Source organism: Glycine soja, chromosome 6 (genome assembly GCF_004193775.1).
Source record: "Glycine soja cultivar W05 chromosome 6, ASM419377v2, whole genome shotgun sequence".
NCBI classification, from domain to species: Eukaryota; Viridiplantae; Streptophyta; class Magnoliopsida; order Fabales; family Fabaceae; genus Glycine; species Glycine soja.
Window position 1 is genome coordinate 17,476,120 of NC_041007.1, and position 25,735 is coordinate 17,501,854.

The following is a 25,735-nucleotide window of genomic DNA, read 5'->3' on the forward strand; positions in this document are numbered from 1 at the left end:
TAATTGTAATATCAGATATGGTTTAATTTTTAACTTCAAATTAAACATATTCATATTAGCCTAGTAGTTTAAAATAGTTTAAAATAAATATATTAAATTACATACTATTAGACTTATTTTCCTTTTTTATTTTTTATTATTTTAATAATAAATCTGATGATTTGATTTCATTCAATCAAAATCGAATTGATTGGGGGCAAATTATAAATTTAAATAAGCAAAATAAGATCCAAACGAATTAAAAATAATTGGATTAAAAAATTCTACAAATCCGGTCCAGTCCAACCGGTGCCCACTCCCAAATTATCTATCTCGCTAGGGCAGAGGCTAATAACTTGCTTATAGATGATGAACCACTTTTATTTCTAAGTCTCATTATTTTTTTACTTGGTAAGTGTCATTAGATACACACAGAAATAAGATGTTTTTTTTTGTCTTTCTCAAAATTAAATTTACATGTAGAGTACGCAACTTTTAGCATTTTTAAAAATAAAATAATCTTCCTTTAATTTACTTATTTAAGTGGAGTATTTTATTTCGAAAAGAAAATATCAGGAACTTATCTTATGAGTAACATTATCCACTTTGGTCTTTGGTATATAAAATCTGCTTTGAGTGACATCACTTGGAGATCTTTTAGAAGGTGAGAGTGGCAATGTGTTTGACAAAAAAGGGTGTCAGAGCACATGAAGGACTTTTCTAGTTAAGTTGTTGTGCATGCAGCATTCTGTTCTGTACAATTCAATCCAATCGTTATACTTATGAGATTCTGTGCAATCTATTTTTGTTGGATAAGATAGGATATGCATGTATTGTTTGTGGGGTGGGGCTGATCAGTTATGAGATGACGCCTTACTTACTGATCGGAATGGAGAGAAGCACAACTTCACAAGCTTTGGTTTAGGTAAGGTAAGATAGCCCACCGGATAACGGTTGCATGCCAATGAAAATGAAATTGACAGGACATCTCTCATCTTCTTTACGTTCCAATTGGACTAGGATCAAGGATTCTTTTTTTTTTTTTAGGTATCATTTAATGTGAGTTTGATGTTCTCGATAACACAAAGATAAATTTTAATAGTTGTAAATAAAATATGATAATATTATCTTACTTATCTTATCGTGTTAGTCTAAAGTATTTTTTTTTTAATTGAGAGAATATAGTTGGATTATAAAACATTAAGGACATAAGTTACTTACCTTGGGTTGAGTTTGGGACAATTTAATTAAGATTCAATCAAACGAGTTTATTATTTTTTGTTAAGCAATGTTTTCACTCAATCCAACTTGACCTTAATTGGATTATGTTGAGTTGATTGATTAAAATAATAATTTATTTTAAGAATTATAAAAAGATAAAATTAAAGAAAAAAAATCAATCTTTATAAATGATCTAGGAAGATCTCAAAGTTAACAACAAGGGGTAAATATAATCATAAGTTTCAATTTAATATGTAGCATAATTATTGTTATTTTTTTTTTTTTGCTGAAAGTTATAAGTAGCATAATGATTAGCTTTGTTAGTAGAAATTGAGTTTGTACATGATTAATATGAACATCGTTATAAGAAAGCCAAACATCTTACGTTATTGGAAAACAAATGGAGAAAGTCACACATTAGAAAAATACCAATGTATGCATATAAAGCCAATTCAAAACATATGAATAACATCAATTAAATTACACGTATATTTCAATCTAATGCTAAATGTCAATGTGTGACACTATAATAGAATTTATTAATATTGTTAATGTAATTGTGACCTAATTCAATTATAATTAGCTCAACTAATTTAAATTCAACTAAACTCAATATATTAAAATGTAATTAGGTTAAATTGGTTTGATCGGATTCCTGAGTCAATACAATCTACCCTTATTAAGACAAGACACGATCTTTATAAATATTACATACATAACATATATTAATATATGATATTATTATGTGTAATATATATATATATATATATATATATATATATATATATATATATATATATATATATATATATATAATAAGTATAATATTTCTACTCAACAATAAAAGTATATCAATTATTTTTTATGTTTTCTATTAACTTTATTATGGTTTTAGTCCATATGAAATTTTAGATTTCTATTTTCAATCCTTATAATTTTTTTGACTATCTTTAGTTCTTGATTCCTTTTTATTCATCAATATTAAGTATATATAAATAGTGGTGGCAATGTCAATAACAATGACGATAATCATGTTGATGGTGACAGAACAATCATGGTTGGGGTAACGATGGTAGTCATGATGGTGGTGGTGGTGATCGTGATAGTGATGATAGGTTTGATATATTTTAGGACACAATAAATTAGATATTTGATTTTTTATTTAATGAGTATTTTAAAAATTTTGTAGTTACATGAGATTTTAATTTTAATTTAAAATATTTTAATATAAAATTTTTATTTTAATTTAATAATTGATGTTAGTATTCTCATTCTTATATAAGAAAGTCACTCTTATCATGGACCTGAGAATTTTGGTGCCTTTGACGAATAGAAAAAATGATGCCCTCATAATTATTTGAATATTATTGATCTTTTTGTATTTTTATTACAAAATCATCAATAATTCATTCAGAATCAAGATTCTTTAAAAAATTATTTTCAATAGCAATTAAAACAAGATTATTTAATCTACCTTGTGACATAGTAGATCACAAACATAATTTTATCAATTTTAAATTTGAAAACTTCCCTCAGCAAGTGCAACAATAATAGAAATAGTTAATATTATTCTATAAGCTATACCCAAATTAGTAAAACAATTAATTAAATGCCTTTGAAGAACTCAATATAAAAAAAATTGATTTGATTCATTTGTTAAAACCTCTCTAATGACTTATCTTTCTTCAAATAATTCTTAATTACCAAAATGGTTTGACTCTTTCAACACTAAACAAAAATCTAAAAATATTCTCATATGTGTTATAATGCTCAAATCTTCTTTTAAGCGAATCAATTATTTGATCTACGAAATATAAAAAATAATAGATCCTAAAAGACTCTTTAAGGGATTCAAGGTTTGATTGTGAGCTTTCAGAGTTTTTTTTAAGTATTCAACTTTTCATTTGTCTATTACCTGTTAATTTTTCTAAAATTATGAGTAAATTTATTTATTTATTTTTTGAAATAAGGTAAAATTGAGTTGAGAAGTGAAAACATCACTCATTAATAATGAATTGACTAATGATCAATGGTTGTTTTATTTTAATATTTATGAATAGACTTATGAATTCAACTTCACATTCATGCAACTAACTTTTACAATCTAGCTACTAATTTTAATTCCAACTATTAACTTTTACATTTCAATTACTAACTTTTGTATTTTTGTTACTAACTTGTAATTTTTGCAATTAGATTTTATATTTTCGCAATTAATACTTATGTTACTTATTATTGTTGTTTTTGAGTTGCTGGGTTAGCAAGAAGCATGAACTTTGGGCTTGGGTTTTAGTTGGGGTGGATGGCAGTGTTGCTAGGTGCACCCAGCATTATTGCTGGTGCACCCAGCATTCTTATAAAATGTCAAAATTGCCCTTGCTTAGTTTTCCACTTACGGATCAAGCTGATCCGGAAGTCTCTTACGGATCAACTTGATCCGTAAGAGGAAAAATAATTATAATATACTTTTAAATACAACATATTTATTTATAATATAATTAAATCTATTTTTTATTTTATTAAGTATAATATATTTATAAATATTGATTTATCATAAATAATTAATTTTTTAATATATTTTTTAGAATAAATTTGTTTAGAAGATGATATTAAAATACTTACTCTATCCCATTATAATTATTGTTTAAGGTTATTTTATACATATTAATAAAAATCAATAAATACATAAAAGATAATATTATAAAGAATTAATCATATCATTATTAATATTATAAAGAATATAAAAAAAAAATTAGTATTATATAAAAAATTAAAATACTAACTACTTTATAATACATTTTTTACATGATCATTAGTATAAGTGGGAAAATTGTAATTATAAGAGAATTTAAAAATATTAGTACGTTATATAAGATCTTAGATAACGAATGATGTCCATTTTTTGGTTAATTATTTTTTTACACCCTTTTCAACTTCTTTATTTCAATTATATTTAAAGTTATATTTTAAATTATTTTTTTATTTCAATTATATTTAAAGTTATAACACGCGTGTATATAGACACAAATGGAATACACAATCAATGAAAATAAATAAAACTAACATTAGTAATGAAAATAAATAAAACCAACAATACTCATGAAATGAGTTCATGTACAATGCGTCTACACCTAACGTATACTAGATGGTCCTGTGTCACACTCCTGGCCAATCTGAGGCATTCTTCGATCACCTCATGTGTCGATGAGCCAGGCGTGACCACCCCTAGACTCAGATTGCTCTCCAACCTCTCAGCAATGTCATCACAAACTTCCTGTTACATACAAAACAAACTAATTACACAAATTATTATGCAAATATTGAGGTAAATGACATAAATTATTAGTATTACTTACCACTACATGTCTGGGCTCCTCCGCAGATGTCGACGATGCTCCTGGCTCCGGCACGCGAGGGATGTCCGTCTGAGGGGCCTGAGGGACGACTCGGGGCTGCGGGGCGTGACCATGAGGCAGAGGATCTACTGCGTTGCCTGGTGTCAAGAAAGGATGGGAGATGCGGAAGAACCAGTCGATGTAGTCACTGGAACACGCCCCTAGCACAACGCACACCTCACCTGCAGGTACGATATGATCCTCGTAGTGCATCCACCTGTCGTGTATATCATCATATGAGACCCATGAATCGACAGGAGGAGCAAGAATGGTCTGCGTGTAACCAAACTGCCGCACGACCCTCTCCGGTCGGTAATAAACAGCAACAGGCCCCCAGCGCAAGAGATCGGAGTAGCATGATCTGACGTGGAAGTCCCGGACCTCTCGATGCTCCTATACGGGGTCCAACAGACATCTGGAATCCGGAGTCGGTCCAGGCGCTCCCTGTACGACGGCGTGCGAATGCTCTTGACGGTCTTCTTTGTCGCAATCCACTTGCACGCACGCGGAGAAGCCTCGTCGTAGTCCTGATCAGCAGTGGACTCCGGAACTGAGGGAAAGTGCTCGTAAATCCAGCACTACAGATGTAACATTCAAATTATAAACATTAATAATGAAAGTGTAACAAAATTTAAAGTTTAGCCTGAATGAATGAAAAACATATTTGTTACCTGCAGCAGTGTGATGTAACCGCCAAGTTGTCGACTGTGGCTCATGGATGCATCGTTCAGCTGGTCGTACATATGAACCAAAGCAGCCACTCCCCAAGCGTACCTCTCTGTCATACTGAGGTCACGAAGGGCCTCCAAGTAGACAACATGGACATTGGTTGCACTCTTGTTAGCAAACAGAGTGCAACCCAGTAGGTGAAGAAGATATGCACGAGCCGCAGCTGTCCAATGACCTGCCTGGCATTGGCGCTGATATATATCACGTACCCATTGTAGGCGTATATACGATCCGTGACACTAGACTGTCTCAGCCCTAGCAGACTTTGGAGACACCATCAACAAGTCCACCAGCATCTGAACCGCATCATCCACGTGCAAGGGCTCAAATGCGTGAAAGTCGCCTATAACGGGAAGATGGAGAAGAGAGGAGACGTCGTCCAATGTGATGGTAAGCTCACCCACCGGGAGATGGAAACTAGACGTCTCCCGATGCCACCGCTCCACAAACACAGACAAAAGTCCTCGATCGCCGGTGTCTACGAAACACGCGATCAAAGGACTTAGTCCTGTACCAACGATAAGTCCCTCAATGGCAGGGACAGACCTGCCTAAACTATGGACCTTCCTCCCATGCGAGGATAACTTCAATTCAGGACGCTTTTGAATTGAAGTATAAAAGGAAGGCAAAATTCGTTAAAATTATCATTTAAAGGAAAACTAATAGTATAATTTACAAGTAACTAAAAACAAATAGTATAAATACCTCTCCCGTTCATACGCTGCGAGCAACGTGATCCGCATATGTTGTTAGCACAGATGGGCCGCTCGGACCACCCGGAAATCCCTGAGGCTGATCCTCAGCCGCCTCTGCGCCTGCGTCCGCAAGAATGCCCTCCACAACAGCTGGTGCCTCCATCGGATCATCCTGAACATCTGGGTCAGGGATGACTGGGTCATCGACGTGATCCGCAGTCACAGCGACTCGCTGCCTCCGTGCGGATGCAGTAGGTCGTCGACGTTGTGGAGCATCATCGGAATCATCATGATCTCCTCTGCCCACACCTCTGCGAGTGACCTGACCTAAGGCACGACCTAATCCTCTGGTCCTAACCATGATCTGCAAATGAGTACCGCAAAATCCATGACTCATTTCATTTTCTCAAATTTCATGCGTCTAACGCATATAGGACATTGATTTGGAACAACATGGTTTTGGTTGTGTTCGTCTCATTGAGACTAACATCAGTAGAGTATGGACAATTTACTTCAGGCCAAAGAAGGCATAGAATTCAATGGATCAAAGAATTTAGGACTTTGTTACGAGAATTAAGGGTAAAATTTTCCTTATGAGGATTAAATGGATTGTTTTATAAATGTCTCCATGCATTAAATGGATTGAATGGACTGTTTATCTCTTCATTAAATTTTCCTTTTCGTCTATAACATTAATTATATTTGTGTATCAAGACTTTGATTGGCCAATGTTGAGCCAATCAGGAAGAGAGAATTGACATGTAGAATGATTTATTCCATAGGTGTTGAATGAATTCACACATGGGAAGCAGGAATGGTTCAGGTTATGAAGCTAAAATGGTATCCATATTCTCTCAAATTGAGTCCCCTGACAGATCACTTCATGACCATATAATTGAAGCTCTTGGCAAGCTCACTGTTGAACAAGGAATTCCTTATGTTACCAAAAAAGTCATGAGAAATTAAAACAAGTTTTCATTTGTTGCTAAGAATGTTTAGTGTAGCCCAAAGTCAATTCAAGGATCTCGAGGTTGTGATTAAATTTAAAGTCCCTTTTATTAATTGAGAATTTGTGTTTTGTTTCTCTACCTTTTATGTTTTCAGTTTTTGAAATTTAATTGATGATTATGATAGGGTTTTGGGAATTGAATTAGTATTAGCATTAGGTGATAGAATGGCTGCTTAATTGTTGACCAAAATGCTTATTGCTCTAAAGTTTGATATAAAACCATTTGTATGGAATAGTTGGTTCATCATTTGTGATATTATATTATAGCCGACCATGTGGCTTAGAGTTCTAAATAACTTAAGGTTTTGGGATAGTTGGTTCATGATTCCAAATGCATTTCTTCACATACAGGCTCAGAGGTTCTAAGCAAACTACCATCATGCCAAATTCCCAGTTCTATCATGTCAAATTCCTATTTCCTAGTTTAATCCATTAATTGCAAGTATTTGCATCTATCTAAGGTATGAATTTAGGTAGAAGAAGCTGCAGATTGTTATTCATTGTTGTTCTCCTCTAATTTGGATTTAGGTACAAGAAGCTGCACATTGTTATTCATTGTTGTTCTCCTCTAATTTGGATTTAGGTACAAGAAGCTGCACATTGTTATTCATTGTTGTTCTCCTCTAATTTAGGTACAAGAAGCTGCAAATTGTTATCTAAGGTATGAATTTAGGTACAAGAAGCTGCAGATTGTTACTCACAAGTATTTGCATCAATCATATTGGTCATAACTTAGTTAAAGGAAGTACATGGAAGTTGGCTTATATGGAAGCACATGGAAGTTAGCTTATAGGGATATCAATCATTAGCATACATTCATGGCAATTTGTATGAAACAGTAGATATTCATGACACTATTTATCAAATATTTAGCTTACATTCAGAGGTATCAAATAATATTTGGCAATTTTTGAATTAAAATCAAACTGTGAGTTTCACGAATCAGGTGATCCGTAAAGTATGTTGAGTATTTTACGGATCAAGTGATCCGTAAACTACTCAACATACCTTACGGATCACTTGATCCGTAAAGCTCCCAACGATTTCCGACAGCGTTTTCCGCCATCGCCGACAACATTGGAGCAAAAAAAGTCAAGTTCACGGGCCTGACCTCGACGGTGGACGCACAAACGACCGTTGCTCTTCGCGGAAGCTTCCTCGCAGCACCACCGCACCTCCTCAACGAAGAAGAAGAAGAGCCACAAAGAAGACGCACAACCAATGAAGAAGAAGCAGCAAGAAGAAGCAGGAAGAAGAAGCAGGAAGATGAAGCAGGAAGATGAAGAAGCAGGAAGAAGAAGGAGAGAGCTGATCCGAAAGAAGAAGAACAGAAGCGCAAACGCGGGGAGGGAGAGAGAGAGCTTACGTTTTTTTTTAAATTAATGAAGGGCATTTTTGCCTTTTCACACTAATTGCTGGGTGCACCAGCAAAACTGTTGGGTGCACCTAGCAGCACTCGGTGGATGGCGGGGTGATAGAGAAGCTTTAAGATGGATAGTCAATTGTTGGCAATTGTTATTTGGTCAAATGATCGACCTATTTAGTTGGTCCTTTATCTTCTTTTATATATTGACGGTGTTAATAAGATAAAATATTAACTACTAAAAATCACCACAAAGTATAAACTTCTTCCTTTTCCCTCCTCCCTCCTTACCACAGTCACCCAACACCACCACCATCCACAACCACTGTACACCCAACCACCACAATCTTTTGATCCATGCAACTAGGCCAAACACCACTACCATCATCGCCACCATTTCTTTTCAAAATGTTAACATGCACCCAACAACCACTATAGTCACTCAAACATAAGCGACCCCAAGCGCCATCCAAACCATTACATCGCGTGCACTACTACTATCAACCTTAGTTACCTAGATCTGGCCAAAACAGTTTAGATTTGCAACCTTCAAGCCAATGTGTCACCTTCATCAAGCCCAACACCTCTAACCATAATCCAATAGATAAAATGATCATTTTGAATTAATTTTAAAAGATAAAAAATCAAAATAAACTTTCTAAAAGATAAAGGTCTAAACTGAATAAAAAAAAGATAAATAATTGAATAAGTCATTTAATCTTGTTATTTTTACCACTCCTTTTTAATTATATGTCTTTTTTTCTTCTATTTTCCCCCTAATTTATCCATATCTCTGTTTCTGTCTGATAATTCTCTCCATTTTTATTTTTTCTTCATAAACAACAAACATGTCCATCTCTTTGGTGGAATGGAATTAATGATATGAATTTCAGCAAACAACATACCCCTTTCTTCATAAATATTTGTTGAGAATTTTTCATGATAATTTTATATAATTTTAAAACTATATAATTCTTTATTTTAATATGCATATAGACAAAATAAGAAAAAGTTTGGTGCTCCTCTTAAACTGGGGTCCTGGGCGGTTATCTATCTCGACCGCGCTGAAGACCACCACTGAACGAGATTCATATCTAGTTCAATACACTTATAATACTCGTGATGACAGGACAAAAAAATACTTGTACTACATGAAGCATATTTTATTTTTAAAAAAAGTCAAAGTTGTGAAACGATTGAATATTAAATTTGCACCCTCATCCTAGTTTAGGCTTTCCCTATCATTTCTGCATTATCTTGCATAACTGTATTTTTTAAGTATATAATAAATCCCGGCCAATTAATTATTTATGAAGTTGCCTAGTAATTACTAGTTAAATTGGTTATCCTTGAATAAAGTATTCAAATAACAATAGGATTAAAATCCACCCATTGATTTATATTGCGACCCCATAGATATTAATTCGAAGTACTATCTGTGGTTCAGCATTGCATTTTGAAGCATAAGAAATTACTCTTTGTATATACAATAACAGAGAATCGCTTGGTCAATGGGTGGAAGCAAAGGTATGAATCAGTTGACTAGTTCTTCTTGCCAGCTTCTTCAAGTTCTCTCAACCCTTCAACCTTTTGTTCTATCTCCTCAATCAACTCCTCCCGCCACAGAGCTTCTCTGGCTTCTGCTTCCATAGCATCTTGCTGCATCATAGCCATAATAATACTCAAATTTCAATGTTTTTCTTTCTGGACTCTACTCTACAGGAAGGTGCTATTTTGCTTTTAGAATGTGGCATACAGCATATCCTATATATATTGCTGTCATATTTAAGTACTGCATATTTATATAGAAACTTTGATATTGTAAATGGTAATTAAGTTCCAATTTAGCTAATAGTTTGGCCCCTTCTGATCTTAATACATTGGGTAAGCTTATTCAAAAGTATATTTATGAAAATAAAATTTGAAGAAAAAATAAACTTATATAAAATTTTATCACATTTTTTTCTTAAAAATATTTCTGAATAAACTTACCCAAATATAAATGTGGATACCGTAATTTTTCACCGTACTGAATGGTTTGAAACTATAAAGCCTCTTGGCTGGAGTATGAAGAGGAAGTTACATATGTGAATTTAATTAGAATGTAATTACAGTGTAATATTTTTTTAATTTTTATAATAATAATTACATAAATTAAACTTTACATATATATAACAATGATGGTATCTAGTTCCAAAGTGAGAAGCATAAAACTCCACGAATTCAAACCTAACAGTGGAGGCAGGGCATGCTTGATCATTCAAGGGACGTAATGGAATAAAATATCTTCCCATATAAGTGCAAACCATCACATTCATGTACTTTTGTCTAATATATTTTTAGTTTACTTTTTTATGTAAAGATTTTTATACTACTAATTATTTAAAAATTAAATATAACTTTCAAGTAATAATTATAAAAATTAATAACTTTATCATACTACGATAATTTATGATTAAATGAGATAGTTAAAATAAAGAACGGTGCACTATTAATATATTTTAATTAAATTTGTTACTTTTTGGTATGTAGCATTATTCTAGTGCTTTTTGCTTTGGGGTTTGGTTTGCACTCCCCTGTTTGAGGTTATAAGTGTAATATTAAAAGGGTAATTCAATACATGTTGTAATAGGAATAACTTTTCAATAATAATTTCATATATTCCTATTTTTTAGCTTTATCTTTCCTCGGGTTCTAACATTTGGTATCAGAGCAAGGAATTCCAGGGAGACTCTGTTGCAAGAATGACTCTTAACACTGGAAGCTTTGTCATTGTCCTCCCCATCCTCGATGGCAACAATTGAGAAAGATGGTGCATCCAGATGAAGGCGATCCTCGACTATCAAGATGTCATGGACATCGTGGAAGAATGCTACCCAAGCCTTCCTAAAGGGGCCACGAAGGCGTAGAAAGCTATCCACAAGGAGAACAAGATGAGAGATTGCAAGGCAATGTGCCTTCTTCACCAGTGTGTGGATATTCACCATTTTGAGAAGATTGCAGGAGCTGCAACTTCCAAAGAAGCATGGGACATTCTAGAAAAGGGAAATACCAGTGCAAATCAATTGAAGAAAGTAAGGTTGCAAACCATGAGGCGTCAGTACGAGCTAATGCAAATGGAGGATACAAAAAAGATTTGCAAATTTCTTCAATCGAACTATCAAGCTGATGAATTCGATGAAATCGTGTGGCGAAATGATCACAGAATCCACGGTTGTTGAAAAAATATCGCGAACTCTTACCCCAAGATTCGATCATATCGTTGTAGTGATGGAGGAATCCGAAAAGATAGAGTCTCTGAAGATCAAAGAACTTTAAGGATCCCTTGAAGCCCATGAGCAACGACTCAATGAAAGAACCACTGAGAGGCACACAGAGCAGGCGTTGCAAGCACAAACTCACAGAAGAGGAGGAAGCAGTGGTAGAAGCTACAACAAAACTCGAGGTAGGGGTAGAGATCCAAGATCAAATGCTGGAAAGGCTCCTCAACAGCAAGAACCTGAAAAACATAACTCAGAACAACCTGAATCGTCCAATGGTAGAGGAAGGTACAAGTAGTATAGAGGAGGAAAGAAAAGATTTGATAGAAAGAGGCTTAAATGCTTCAATTATGGTAAAATTGGACATTTCTCTGCAGAATGCCAGTCACCAACTCAGAATCAGTCCAAGGGGAGACAAGATCCAGAAGCAAACTTGGCAAAAGGTGAAGATCTTGATGTAGAAGACAACACCTTGTTATTGATGAAGACAACAAATACAAAGACTGGAAACGATGATACTTGGTATCTTGACTCAGGATGCTCCAATCATATGACTGGACATAAAGAGTGGTTGGTGAATTTTGATATGAAGAAGAAAAGCAAGGTCAAATTCGCAGACAATAGAGTTATTGAAGCAGAAGGAACTGGTGATGTGCTTATCCAAAGGAAAGATGGAGGTCAGGCCTTAATAACATAGGTTTTGTATGTTCCCACAATGAAGAACAATCTGCTAAGCATTGGTCAGTTACTGTAGAAAGGATTCAACATGAACCTCCATGATGGCACAATGGAGATCTTTGACAGAATGCAGAAGAAAATACTGAAGGCCAAAATCTCAGAGAACAGGACCTTCCAAGTGAAGCTAGAAGCATTTGATTCTTAGTGCCTAAATGCAAAAACCAAATCAGATGAGTCTTGGCTTTGGCACATGAGGTATGGACATCTCAATTTCAAAGATTTAAACCTTCTACATGCAAAAGATATGGTGACTGGTTTGCCACAATTTAGAATCTTCAAATATATTTGTGACCATTGCATGATTAACAAACAAACAAGAGCATCCTTTAGCAACTACACATCCACTAGAGCCAATGATTTACTACATGTAGTGTACTATGATATTTATGGACCATTTGAGGTTCCCTCTTAAGGTGGGAGTAGGCTCTTTGTGTCTTTTGTTGATGAATTTAGCAGGAAAATTTGGACATACTTACTCAAGGTTAAGAGTGAAGTATTTGAGAACCTGAAGAAATTCACAGCCATGACTGAAAAACAATCAGGGAAGAAGTTGAAGATCCTTAGAATAGATGGAGGAGGAGAGTTCAACTCTAGAGAAATCGAAGCCTTTTGCACAGACAAAGGCATCCTACATGAAGTAACAACTCCCTACACACCACAACACAATGGTGTGGTTGAGAGAAGAAACAGGACCATCATGAACATGGTGAGGAGCATGTTGAGAGGAAAAAACCTACCTAAAGCCCTATGGGGAGAAGCAGTTGTCACAACAACATATGTACTGAATAGGTGCCCCACACAACAACTTAAAAATCAAGTACTAGAAGCTGTATGGTCAAGGAAAACACCATTTATGAAGCATATGAGAGTTTTTGGCTCAACATGTTACATACATATTCCTGATCAAACAAGGAATAAATTGGATGACAAGAGTGAATACATGATCTTTGTTGGCCATAATCCCACAGGGTCATACAAACTCTTAAATCCAAGAACGAATCAAATAGTTTTCAATAGGGATGTGCAATTTGATGAGTTGAACACATGGATGAAGGACAAGCATGATCCAAGCAAGAAGCCAATGATGCAGATCAACACAAACATTGAGTGAACTAGAACCTGATGATGTTACAGGTGAAGTTCAAGCTAAATCTACAAGTGCAGTTCAAGAAGTAGAGGGAAGAAGATCCACAAGGACTAGAAGCTTTCCAACAAGACTAGAAGACTATGAGATGTTTCCTGATAGTGCAATAGATGATGATGATGAATTGGTTCATCTAGCACTAATGGGAAAAGCAGAACCTGTCACCTTCCAAGAAGCAATTAAAAAGGAAGTATGGTTAGAAGCTATGAGAGAAGAGTTGAAAGCCATAAAGAGGAACAAGACATGGGAGATGACTAGTCTACCAAATGGCAAAACAGCTACAAAGGTCAAATAGGTTTTCAAGAACAAGCTCAAACCAGATGGAAGTATTGCTAAACACAAAGCCAAGCTAGTGGCAAAGGGATTTATGCAGAAAGAAGACTATGATTACAAAGAAGTCTTTGCACCAGTGACTAGGTTTGAGACTGTAAGGTTGATAGTTGCTTTGGCAAGTTGGAAATGGTGGAAACTATGCCAAATGGATGTAAAGTCTGCCTTCCTAAATGGACCCCTAGAAGAAGAAGAAGTATATGTACAACAACCTCTTGGGTTTGAGACTACAGGACAAGAAGATAAAGTGCTGAAGTTGAAGAAAGCACTCTATGGACTCAAACAAGCACCTAGAGCATGGAATAAGAGAATTGACTCATTCCTAACTGATAGTGGATTCAAGAGATGCATTGTAGAGCATGGTGTCTATGTGAAATTTCTCAAGAATGATGAAGCTCTGCTGCTATGCCTTTATGTAGATGACTTGGTAATTACAGGAAGCAACACGAGGGAAATTAAGAACTTGAAGACACAATTAGGGTCAGAATTTGAGATGACTGACCTTGGAGAACTTTCTTACTTCCTGGGCATTGAGTTCATGAAGACTAGCAGAGGCATTATAATGCATAAGAGGAAATACATCACTAAAACTTTGAGGAGGTTTCACATGTAAAACTGCAGCTCAGTAGCAGTTCCAGTAGAGGCCAATTTGAAGATTGACAACTCAAAAAGTGAACAAAATGTACATGCAACTTTGTATAGACAAATTGTTGGGTGTTTGAGGTTCATTTGTCACAGTAGACCAGAGATTTCTTAAGGTGTTGGAGTGATTAGCAGATTTATGACTCGTCCAAAGCAATCTCATCTAGCAACAGCCAAGAGGATCATGAGGTACCTAAAGGGGACAGAAAATTGTGGTATTTTGTTTCCAAATCAAAAAGAGAAGGGTGATCTACATCTCGTGGGCTATACAGAAGAAGCACTTCTGGTGTGGAGATAAAGTAGATAGAAGAAGCACTTCTGGTTTTGTGTTCTTGTTATCAGGTGCTCCAATATCCTGGAGCTCGAGGAAGCAAAATGTTGTTGCTTTGTCAACCTGTGAGGCTGAGTATGTAACTGCTTGCAATGCATCGTGTCAAGGTCTCTGGCTATTGTCCTTACTAGTTGAGTTGAAGTGTGACAATTTTGAGAAAATTAGGCTGCAAATTGGCAATAAATTTGCCATAGATTTGGCCAAGAATCCTGTGAGCCATGGGAGAAGCAAACATATAGAGACTAAGTTTCATTTTCTCAGGGATCAAGTGTGCAGAGGAAGGATAGGTTTGCATCATTGTCCAACAGAAGTTCAAGTGGTTGATATTTTGACCAAAGGATTGAAGACTGAGAGGTTTTTGATGCTGAGAAAGATGTTGAACATTGTGTGTTTCTGATGTTTTTTTAGCAGTGTTCAATGTTGTATAAGTCTAGAGCTTTTGAATTATAGGGGGGGGGGAGGGTGTTAAAAGGGTAATTCAATACCTTTATTCGGTAACCAAGAGGTTTACTGGTTAACCTTGTAAATATGCATAGTTACTATTGCTTATAAATAGACTCAATACATTTTGTAATTGGAATAACTTCTCAATAGTACATTTCATATATTCTTATTTTTTAGCTCTACCTTTCCTCGGGTTCTAACATGCAAGAATGATAAGACAAAAAAATAATACCTTTTCATAAATCCAGTTGCCAGTTCCATCTCCTCCATCTCCCCTGTATGTTTCAGAGTCGTAATATGGATCCTAGATCATATCAAACCAAAAAATAAATAAATTAAAATATTCACACACAATTGCTAAACATGAATAAAATGAGAAGTCCCTTAATTACCTTCATGGCACCAAAGAATAAGCACCCCCAAACGGTGAACATTATGTACCAAGAGTCTGCCACAGAAAAGGTACCAAAAAGTAATCAAATTAACATCTCTAGTTCAAAAAAAAAAAAGGAAATTAAAGGAACAGAGTTTGAACATTGAGACTTACAAACATTCTTTATTGCCCGATCACTAAGATGGGAAACTGTTTTCTCAGTGATCAAATCTCTTTGCCCCTCCATTTGCTCTACTATAATTGCCATCAGTGGCCAATCTGGCAAGCCATTCACTTTGCACAAAGATCCTCTTTTTTCGCTCTTGCCCTCTAAGACCTTGTTTACAAATACGCATAATAATGCAATATGCTATCAATCAAGGTTTAAGCCTTATACTAAGCTCTTGTTTGTTTGAAGTGAAAAGGAACTAAAGGAGTAAAATGAACACTAAAACGAGGTGAGACTACGATTTTACACTTTATTTTAATTTAAAATTTCATCTTAATTCACTCTCATCCAATTCCATTCCACTGTACCAAAAACACTCTATAAACCTGGCTTCCACTTTCAATATGAACTATACATACCTGCCACGGTCTGTTGAAAAGGGTAGACTTTGAATGCTGCTTTGGCTGCAAAAGAAAGAAACACCTTCATTTTTTTTTCCATCTTTGAATTACTAGCATGAGATGAAATGGATATATCGAAAAACCATTTTACCAATCTTGAAGAATGGTTCACTTGAAACTTTTTTGTTTGTAGACATGAACTAAGAGTGTGTGATTTGAAAAGGGTGAAACCTAAAATTGATTCAGCCATGGCTATGGGCAAAAAGGTGCAATATTGCTGGAAAGTGCGGTTGCTACGCTGGTCCTTACATATATGCGATAGAGTGGATAAGAGTACAACGAAGAACTACCCTTCAACTTCAAGCACATAATTCCAATAAATTGTATCTGGGTGGAATTCTTCTAAACAATTCATCAAATTGACCCTCATGTCCTCGTTTATAAACATCACATCCTTGCGCATTTTTTCAGCTTTACAAGCCAAAAATTAACGTTGAGTAATCTTTGTTCAGTGTTGAAACATTTCACTATCCAAATTTGTTAATCTAAATCCCACGTTTACTTCTGCTTGCTTATTTTTTTTAAAAGAAAATGCCACAACTACTACTTTGAATGAAACATTAACTTAACGACCAACTTGTGATATTATCCACTAATTTAATTTTCAATATTTTTTTTTTTGAAAAAATCTAGATCGACCATAACTTTGACCATTGTCTTTCAATTTAATTCTTAATTAGTCATAACTTTTTAGTAATTTTATTGTGCCAAATGACCTATTTAATCTTTTATCTTATTTTTTTGGTTCAATTTGATCCCTTATATTTTAAAAAGTTCATTTTGGTACTTTGATTTTTTAAATTGATTCAAAATGATCATTTCATTTACTAAAGTTAATACCATTAATGAAATAAAGATATTGATTGTTAAAAACCGCTATAAAATGTGAGTTTTTTTTTCTTCATCTTCCTTCTCTTTCCTCCTCTTTTTCCTTCTTCCTTTGCAACCCCAGGACCCTAATAATATTTTTTGTGCCTCTTAAATCTCAAAGCTTTATATATGATCCACCACATGTCATCTATTGCAAATTCAAAATCAGATAATTTCTCGTTTCTAAAACACATCAAACTTAATGACAACCACAACAACTCAAGTATAGCATTTCAAATTACGTACCTATAAGCTATAATAATATGTGCACATATATACCCTTTAACAAATCCACAAAAAATGATAGTTCAAAATCAAAATAGGTTATTTGGCCTCTTATTTTATTCAATCTACACGATGATAGTCTCCTTATATAAAAAATAGAGATCTAGTCTTCCTTTTTCAAAAAATTTACAATTTTTTTAATCCTCAATTGATTTCTTTTATTTAATATTAAATTTTAATTAATTAAATACTTTTTTAATAATACCTTAAATGAATATAATAGGTTTATAGTTCAATCAGACTAAAACAAAAAAAATAAAACATTACCAAAATTACAGTGTTTTTTTAAAAAAACAAAATGACTAAAAATGGCTTTAAAATAGATGAACAAAAATTACAAATTAAACAAAATAATAAATACAAAATTATATGTCATTGTTTGTTGTTGTCTTATCTCTACGTATGCTGTATCTGTACGCTTATCTTAATTCAACTTGTTTTTACGTGTGTGCCCATATCAGCAACGGCATCTTCTCACACGCCCGTGAAGAAACACATTGCGCCACCAACCACCAATCCAATCTTCTCCAACGCATCATTTCACACTCCAATCATCCTAAGTTGTTGATCCCATAACAGAACAAAAGAAAAACACCAATTAATAAATCCCAAAACCCAAAACCATTTATTTTGCCTTGTTCCATTTCGTCTGGTCCAAAAAAATCAGGAACAACAATGGGTTTGTTGGATCTGGAGAAGCACTTCGCGTTCTACGGCGCGTACCACAGCAACCCCATGAACGTGGCGATCCACACGCTCTTCGTGTGGCCTATCCTCTTCACGGGCCAAATGATCCTATACTTCACCCCACCCCTCTTGACCACCGTAGGGTTCCTTCCCACGGTGTTGGTCCTCAACTGGGGCTTCTTCTCCACCCTCTTCTACGCCCTCTTCTACGTCGCCTTGGATTACAAGGCCGGCTCCCTCGCCGCCTTCCTCACCTTCTTCTGCTGGCTCACTTCCAGCTTCATCGCTAATTCCCTCGCCTGGACGCTCAGCTGGAAGGTACTAATACCAATTTTCGGATTCCATCTTCTCTGCTAACAAAAACTAATGTTTTAAAAGATTAGCCTTTATTGATAAAAAAAACTCATACTAATTCACCTCTTTCTTTATCCGTACAATGTAGTCTTTTCATTTAATTTAACATGATGGCACTGAAATTAGAACCTACGACTTTATGCATACTAGGTTATTTGGACATGACATCAGAAGTCATTTGTGTGGCTCTTTTTAACTGGTTCTGTTGTGTGTTATGTTTTGTTGTGCGAATTTATTTCTGTTAGGTGTCTTCTTTAGTACGAATTTTTTGCTTTGTGAATTAAATGCTTTTTTCGTCTGGATGGAGCCCAGATAATTACATGTTTGTCGGACTTTGGCAAATGTTTTTGACGATTGTGTTGTGTTTGAACTCTGAGTGTCTCTGACTTGTTTGCTCAGGTGAGTAAATGCTTCTGTAGTTTTGTTTTACGTCACTTTATGGTCTCAATACTTGAATGTTTTGCTTCTGTTGTTATGAATTGGTTTTGCACGTTGCCAACTCTTGCAAACTTGGCAGGAACATTAGAGTCAAGAGGCACGGTTTCAGTTCTTTTTTCTTTTGTTTTGTTCTAATCTTTTTTTGATTCATATGTTGAGAAGTGCAAAAAAATTAATTTCATCTCTTCTACCTGCGGAATAGATGGACGAAGATTTGGGTCATTTGATGAAAGTTATTTCAGTTCAATGTTTCTTTCTCATTTTTTCATCAGCTAGAGATTCAGATTGCAAAAATAAAAAATAAAAAAATCTCTCTTTAAGTAATGGAACACAGAATGAGATTCAGATTGCTAGACCTAGTTTGCTAACAACGAAAATCATATGTTGTCAGTTGGGAGGCCCCAACATCCATTCAAAAAGTAAAACTGAAAAGGCTTCTTGTTTGGTTTTCCGATTGGAAACTGAGATTTTGTCTTAATCTTGCCTTGAAAGTCAGTTTGAAATGGAAGCAAAGGGAGAGTTGCTTTTGCAAACTCAGTTTATGAAATGAATTCATTCAAACTTAGGTTTGTAGACTTTATTCCAACCATACTCTAAATTCAGTTAAATGCTCTTCAAGACTGTTAACTACTTTCCCATATCTTGACATGATTAAGCATCAATTCTTCAATCTTCATGTGCGTGCTTCTGCTTTTTTGTTAGAGACAAGAAAAGCATGTGATATTGTACATTGAACAAAATTGTAACTTGTTTGTGATGACAATCTTCAGGTTGTGTTGGCTGCTCAGTTGTTTTGTTGGACTGGACAGTTTATTGGTCATGGCGTGTTTGAGGTAAGGGATTTATTCCATTACTAATATGCATATTCCAATTATGTTTTAACCATTGTTTGTCTCTGTTAGAAACGTGCACCAGCTCTGTTGGACAACCTTGCCCAAGCTTTTCTGATGGCTCCTTTCTTCGTGTTGCTAGAGGTAAATGTTTGTCATGTATATTTGTACTTGGCCTCTTTGACAATTGAAACAAGGTGGATTTGATATTATTGGGTTTTGCAGGTCCTCCAATTTGTTGGATATGAACCATATCCAGGATTCAATACAAGGGTGAAGGCAAGGATAGATGCTGATATCAAACAATGGCAGGCCAAGAAACAAAAGAAACATTCTTAACCTGAACATGTTAGTTACAAATGTAATGCTATAGATCACTTCAACAGACACAAAATGAAAAACCATACGTATTCTACAGACACACTCTTTAGTTATTGTTCCAACTCTGATGGCCAAGATCCTCATCTCCTTTAAATTTGTTAACATAAATATGATCTCAGTCATGACTTTAGTCTCAAAATACATCATTTCTACCTTCATCTACTGTCAATCTGCTTAAGAAATATGGTGTGATCTCCAATATCAATTTCAACAAATGGTCCAAAAGTTACTCCACTAAATAGAGTAATGACGATTCTAAATCAAATGCAAGTACTTTCAACAAAAATAAAGTTTCACTATGATGCCAATTTTTTGAGAAGCTGAATGATTAGTTACCGACCTCTGAAATTTGGGACGATGTGGATTTGAACTTTTTCTTAAACATTTTCTGACAGAATGGTTTGTCCAAATTATTCATGAGACTCGATGATTTATTAATGCTTGATATTCCTCTTATCAAATATCAACCATGTTTTCCCTTTAATAATTCGAAAGGATAAACAAAGAACAATTGGTTTTCCAACAACTCTCATAATTAAATGTTGCTAACTCCGTGGATATCCTATTTATAAATTGAAGCCCAAGTAGAACACATAGTTTACTAGTCTTTACAAGGTTAATTAAAATATGTAGCTGCCAACATTCAACACCCAACCACACTATCAACAGTTGATGGCCACGCTTTCCACTTTCCACTAGCTCCTAAACCAAATGTTGCGTCTCTGAGGTTTAGTCACGTCCTTCTAATTTCACCTTTCTTGCACAATCCACATCACTGGATCTTAGTTTCAGCTTAGTCAACTTGTAAAAGTTGCAAAATGGATAACTTTATCACTCACCAACTAGTTAATTAGTTAATTATTTAGTCAAGTTAATTATCAACATGGTATGACATGATTAACAGGTAATCTTGTCTCTTAAACATGTGGTCAGAGATTTATTTTTTAGGTTCGTGGGAATGAAAAAATATTTATTGAAAAAGTTTTACTCCTTAGAAGAATTTTGGTTCCTTAAGAATCTTGGTTTCAAACTAAAAGATTCCCTAGGCTCACCAAAAAAAAAAACATTTAAGCTAGATGGTTGGAAAATAAGAAGGAAGGCCAAGAGAGATCTTGTTGTTGAGAAATGATTAAGCTTTAGGAAGTGAGGAGATGTCAAGATCTGTTGAATATCTTGGATATTACTATAATTCATTTTTGTCTCTATTCCCGATAGTTGTACAAGGAATAATATGCATTTTGTCATTTTTAGGAAATTAGCTAGTATTAATAAAATATTAATTATTGTGTGTTTGGTAAGAATTTTAAGAAACTTAGAGCATTTTTAAGGAGAGTTATTCGGTGAGTTCTTGTGTGTTCACCAAATCTATCACTATTCTTTCTTAAGAGTTCAGTTGTTTCTTAAAAGATAAAATTTAGCATCAGCAAGAAAATTGTTAACAGATAGAAAAATGTTTCTGCTGGAATGGCAGGCTGACCTCTTACATTAATAGAATGTCCAGGATTCAAGACTAGGGTGAATGCAAGGATATGAGCTAACATTTGTTGATAAAAAAAAAAAAAGTGCTTATATCAAGCAATGGCAGGACAAGAAGCAAAAGAAACATTCTTAGCCTGAACACGTTATTTACTAATGTGTTGTTATGAATCACTCCAAAAGAAACAAAAGGAAAATGATTTGTATTATTCTTAAAACTATTGGTTATGCACCATCAAAAGTCTGCTGTCAATGTCATCGAAGTGTTAAATGAAATATTGCTTGGAGGTTCCTAATTATCTCCTTTAAACTTGTAACATAAATATGATCTTAACCATGAATTTAGTCCCAAAATACTCCATTTCTGACTTCATCTACTATCAATCTGCTTAAGAAATATGGTGTGATCTCCCGTATTAATTTCAACATGTTTTACAAAATTTCATTTGAGACATGGATCACTGTCCATCCACCACCATACAACCTTGTTGTTAAAGTTTAAGTATGTTAATCCAAAGTGCAGAGTAAAAATAAAATGCAACAACCCCCAAGGCCGTAAAAGTCCATAATAAAGTATTCATGATTTTCATATATCAGACAGCCCACGTATAAAGCTCAAGTTCGGTAAATATGAAAGTTTCTCCATAGATTATGCAGATAAATAAAATCTGGACAAAGGAAGAAAAAACAAGAATTGAAAGATTAACAAGTTCTATTGAAACTATCATTTATGCACCTAGGGATATCATGAAAATATATATGACAAAAGGCTTATCAACATCAATATGAGGAACAAATTAAACCAACGACATGCAAGAAAACTTCAATCACAATTTAAATATTCATGTTGAATAGAAATGGTGAATGTAATGAACTGCGAACACATAAATGGAATTATTCTTGTAGTCTGTTATTGTAGTTCATCTTCTCTTGGTTAATTTCTCAAAGTCGCACCCGGGAGTGACAGCAAACTCTCTCTATGCACACCATAGTACAGTAAATATTTGCGATCAGGGACGGATCCAGACAATAAATATCAGTGTGGCTAAAATATAAAAGAAATTATGGATTAAAATATATTGAAAATAAGAAATAATGTTGTTTAAGGAAATGTATTTACAATAAAAATTGTCTACTATCCATTTTTTGAAAATGAGCTAAAATAACATCATTGTTGATTGTTCTAAGAACATCTCTTTCTATAAAAGTTACAAGACGATCATTTAACCATTGATCATCCATTTTGTTACATAGCTGACTCTTCACAAACTTCATAGTTGAAAAAACACGTTTCACACTTGCAGTTGCTACCGGCAAGACTAAAGCCAACTTCAGAAGCCTATAAACTATATCAAATGTGTTGCACTTTTTTGTTTTCACAAGCTTTGCACAAAGGTCTGAAAGTCCTTTTAACTTTACAAATTTTGGATCACATCGAACATTTCTAACATAATTCTGAAGCTGATGTCGCACCACCACTTCCCACACATCTACAAAATCATTTGGATAAAGTTCAACCATCCTCAACAATTTTTTCACATCAAAAGCTTCAAATGATGATGAGAGACTCAAACATGAAACACATTGTAAAAGTTCAATATTATCTTCATCAAACCTATCATTGAGCTCATGCAACTACAAATCTAAAACACTAAATAAATAATCATGCTTATAATGATGCAAATCAGAAACACTAGAAGTGGTAGCATGTCGTCTAGGTTTCTTCCCTTGCACATATAGTGCATCCAAATCAGGCACATCAATATCATGCTTATTGCAAATTTCCATAACCTTAGATATAAGTTCTTCCCATCCATCATTTCTCATTTCTTGTAATTCTTCCTTGGTGGCTTTGACAAGTGATAAAACATTCAAAAGATCTTGATCACGCTTTTGTAGCATTACACTTAAATCATTTGTAAATCCTAAAATCTCAACCATCAGGTATAACATGAAAATAAAATCAAAGGACTAAAGCACATCTAGCAAAAGCATAGTTTCACCATATTTTTCAAATGATGTATCTTTCCCGACTTCTTCAAGTACCTCAATAATGGCACCATATATAGTCATCAAACTAGTGAAAGTCCTAAAGTGGGAACCCCAACGAGTGTCACCCGCTTTAGTAATAGATGATTCTTGATTTAATCCACTACCAGTCTCTATCTGATCCTCTTCAATCAATTTAGCAAATTGAGATACTTGTTTGTCCCGAAGTACAACCTATTACATTAGCTATCTCTCGGTTATATATTTATTTCATTAAAATTTTATTTTAATACTATATGTTTATTATTTTAATATCATAACTTAGTGTTGATTTATAACTACAAACATGTAGCCTTTGTAAAAAAAAAACAAACTAAAAACGTGTAATTATAAAAAAAACATTATTTTTAACATTATATTATTTAACATTAGTAAATATTTAATATTTAAACAAAAATAATAAGTATACAAAATTATCTTAAAAATTAAAACTAATGATTTTTGTTATAATTACATGTTCTTTAGGTTATTTTTTTATTTATCAATTAGCATAATAGTTAATTTTACTAAATATCTTTAATTTAATAAACTAATTTAAAAAGTTTTAAGTTAAAATTATAATTTAAAAAATTCTGGTCTGCCTCAACATGCGTCCGCCCCTATCTGCGATCATCGTGGAACAGAGGCAACACACCTTTTTCATTCAGTCTTACACTCTTACTAACATTTCCGTGTAATCATGTGCCAAGGTTTCACCATTTTTGAAGTATAGTGGGACAAAGTGATCAAAAGTGTTAGAGTAATCAACAGAGAAAACAAATGACTTGGCCCAAGATGATTGCACTTTGTAGGGATTTTGCCTCAACATTCTTCCCTTTTTTTATGATGACAAACACTCGCATAAACAAGTTCCTGACTTAGGAATAGAGATAAAGGAAATAAAATTTAACTTACCCTCAATAGGTGGAAGTTATCCTTATGAATATATCAGTTTAAGACTTCCCATGAATATATTTTCCCTTCCCCTTAGGTGAACATGATTACTCATCAAGCAGCAAAAGTAGGAATCCTAAAATGATAACCATGGATTTTTATAGACGTAAACAAGTTTACAACAATGATAGCATTCCATGATACAGTTAAAACAAATTTCCTACTACTCAAGAAAGACCATCATTATACTAAACTTCAAAAAGACAATCATCTACATGCTTTTATCTAACTCCTAAACACATAACAAACACATCCTAAGTCCTAATTCTATCACTTCTTCTCCCCCTTTTGTCATCAGCAAAAAAGCATGGCGGGATGGAAGAGATATTGCAGGCACTACACCGAGGAGACTGAACCAGATGGGGACAGCAGTGGTTGGACATTTTGTAAGAAGTGAAGGAAAATGAAGCTTATGGAGCAAGAGAAGGAAGCATTTTGTAGTTGAACCAATGAAGAAATTGATCATGTTTTTCTGCTGTTTGTTGGATAGATGCATGCAAAGTAGTAGAGTTTCTTAACTCCTTTTTCTGATCATGTCTGGTCTTGTTTCTTAGATATTTCAAGGAATAAATCTCTGAAAATAATTTAGCAAGGGAGTTATCAGGATTTTCCTCACTGGTTACCATTGAAAGCTCAGGAATTTTAGGATGATGTGATTGATCTTCTTGGGTAGGTTCAAGTTCTTCTAATATAGGGCAAGGTGACTCAAAAACTGGAGAAATATCAGGTGGGGGAGCTTGGATAGGTTCTATTTGGGGTAGATCTCCAAGAAGTTGAGGTGAAGCTAAGAACCTATTGATACTTTTTGTGCCAAAGGTGGCATCAGAAGCTGCTACTTGAGGAGTTAGGATAGGAGTAACTTTCACGGAGATTTCCATCTCCATAAGGACATGGAACCTGATATTTGAGGTCACATGCAGATTCAGGATGTTGATTTCTTTATCTTGAGCAATCTGGTCCACCTGACCTTGCTCAACAACTTTTTTTGGCTGTGGATCAACATTTTGTGCCATGTTTAACATCAATCCTTCTAGAAAAGTTTGCTCTTCCTTTGAGAGCTTCATTCTATCTTCTTCTGCTCCTCTTTCATCATATGGTCTCAATAGTCAATAGTATATTTTTATTTAGAAGACAATTATTAGAAACAAG

The 25,735-nt window shown here is 34.3% G+C and overlaps 4 protein-coding genes and 1 pseudogene across 4 annotated transcripts; 1 reads left to right on the forward strand and 4 right to left on the reverse strand.

Moving 5' to 3' along the window:
- Positions 1 to 4,297: 4,297 nt before the first annotated feature.
- Positions 4,298 to 5,164, reverse strand: LOC114415888. The gene is made up of 2 exons (XM_028380748.1): positions 4,557 to 5,164; positions 4,298 to 4,474 (listed from the first exon to the last, which is right to left on the reverse strand). The coding sequence occupies exons 1-2, from the start codon at positions 4,806 to 4,808 to the stop codon at positions 4,298 to 4,300; spliced, it is 429 nt and encodes a 142-aa protein (XP_028236549.1). The 5' UTR covers positions 4,809 to 5,164.
- Positions 4,828 to 6,380, reverse strand: LOC114415890 (protein MAIN-LIKE 1-like). The gene is made up of 5 exons (XM_028380749.1): positions 6,045 to 6,380; positions 5,600 to 5,923; positions 5,267 to 5,515; positions 5,005 to 5,173; positions 4,828 to 4,883 (listed from the first exon to the last, which is right to left on the reverse strand). Exons 1-5 carry the CDS (start codon positions 6,378 to 6,380, stop codon positions 4,828 to 4,830), a joined length of 1,134 nt encoding a protein of 377 aa, XP_028236550.1.
- Positions 6,381 to 9,752: 3,372 nt separating this feature from the next.
- On the reverse strand, positions 9,753 to 16,566 carry LOC114416560 (photosynthetic NDH subunit of subcomplex B 4, chloroplastic). Its single transcript, XM_028381464.1, has 6 exons — positions 16,375 to 16,566; positions 16,242 to 16,286; positions 15,828 to 15,990; positions 15,673 to 15,728; positions 15,513 to 15,584; positions 9,753 to 10,050 (listed from the first exon to the last, which is right to left on the reverse strand). The coding sequence occupies exons 1-6, from the start codon at positions 16,471 to 16,473 to the stop codon at positions 9,934 to 9,936; spliced, it is 552 nt and encodes a 183-aa protein (XP_028237265.1). The 5' UTR covers positions 16,474 to 16,566; the 3' UTR covers positions 9,753 to 9,933.
- Positions 16,567 to 17,875: 1,309 nt separating this feature from the next.
- On the forward strand, positions 17,876 to 20,290 carry LOC114416561 (uncharacterized endoplasmic reticulum membrane protein C16E8.02-like). Its single transcript, XM_028381465.1, has 4 exons — positions 17,876 to 18,443; positions 19,688 to 19,750; positions 19,820 to 19,891; positions 19,973 to 20,290. Exons 1-4 carry the CDS (start codon positions 18,114 to 18,116, stop codon positions 20,084 to 20,086), a joined length of 579 nt encoding a protein of 192 aa, XP_028237266.1. The 5' UTR covers positions 17,876 to 18,113; the 3' UTR covers positions 20,087 to 20,290.
- A 2,430-nt stretch (positions 20,291 to 22,720) lies between these two features.
- LOC114415891 lies at positions 22,721 to 25,599 on the reverse strand (annotated as a pseudogene).
- Between the last annotated feature and the right edge of the window lie 136 nt (positions 25,600 to 25,735).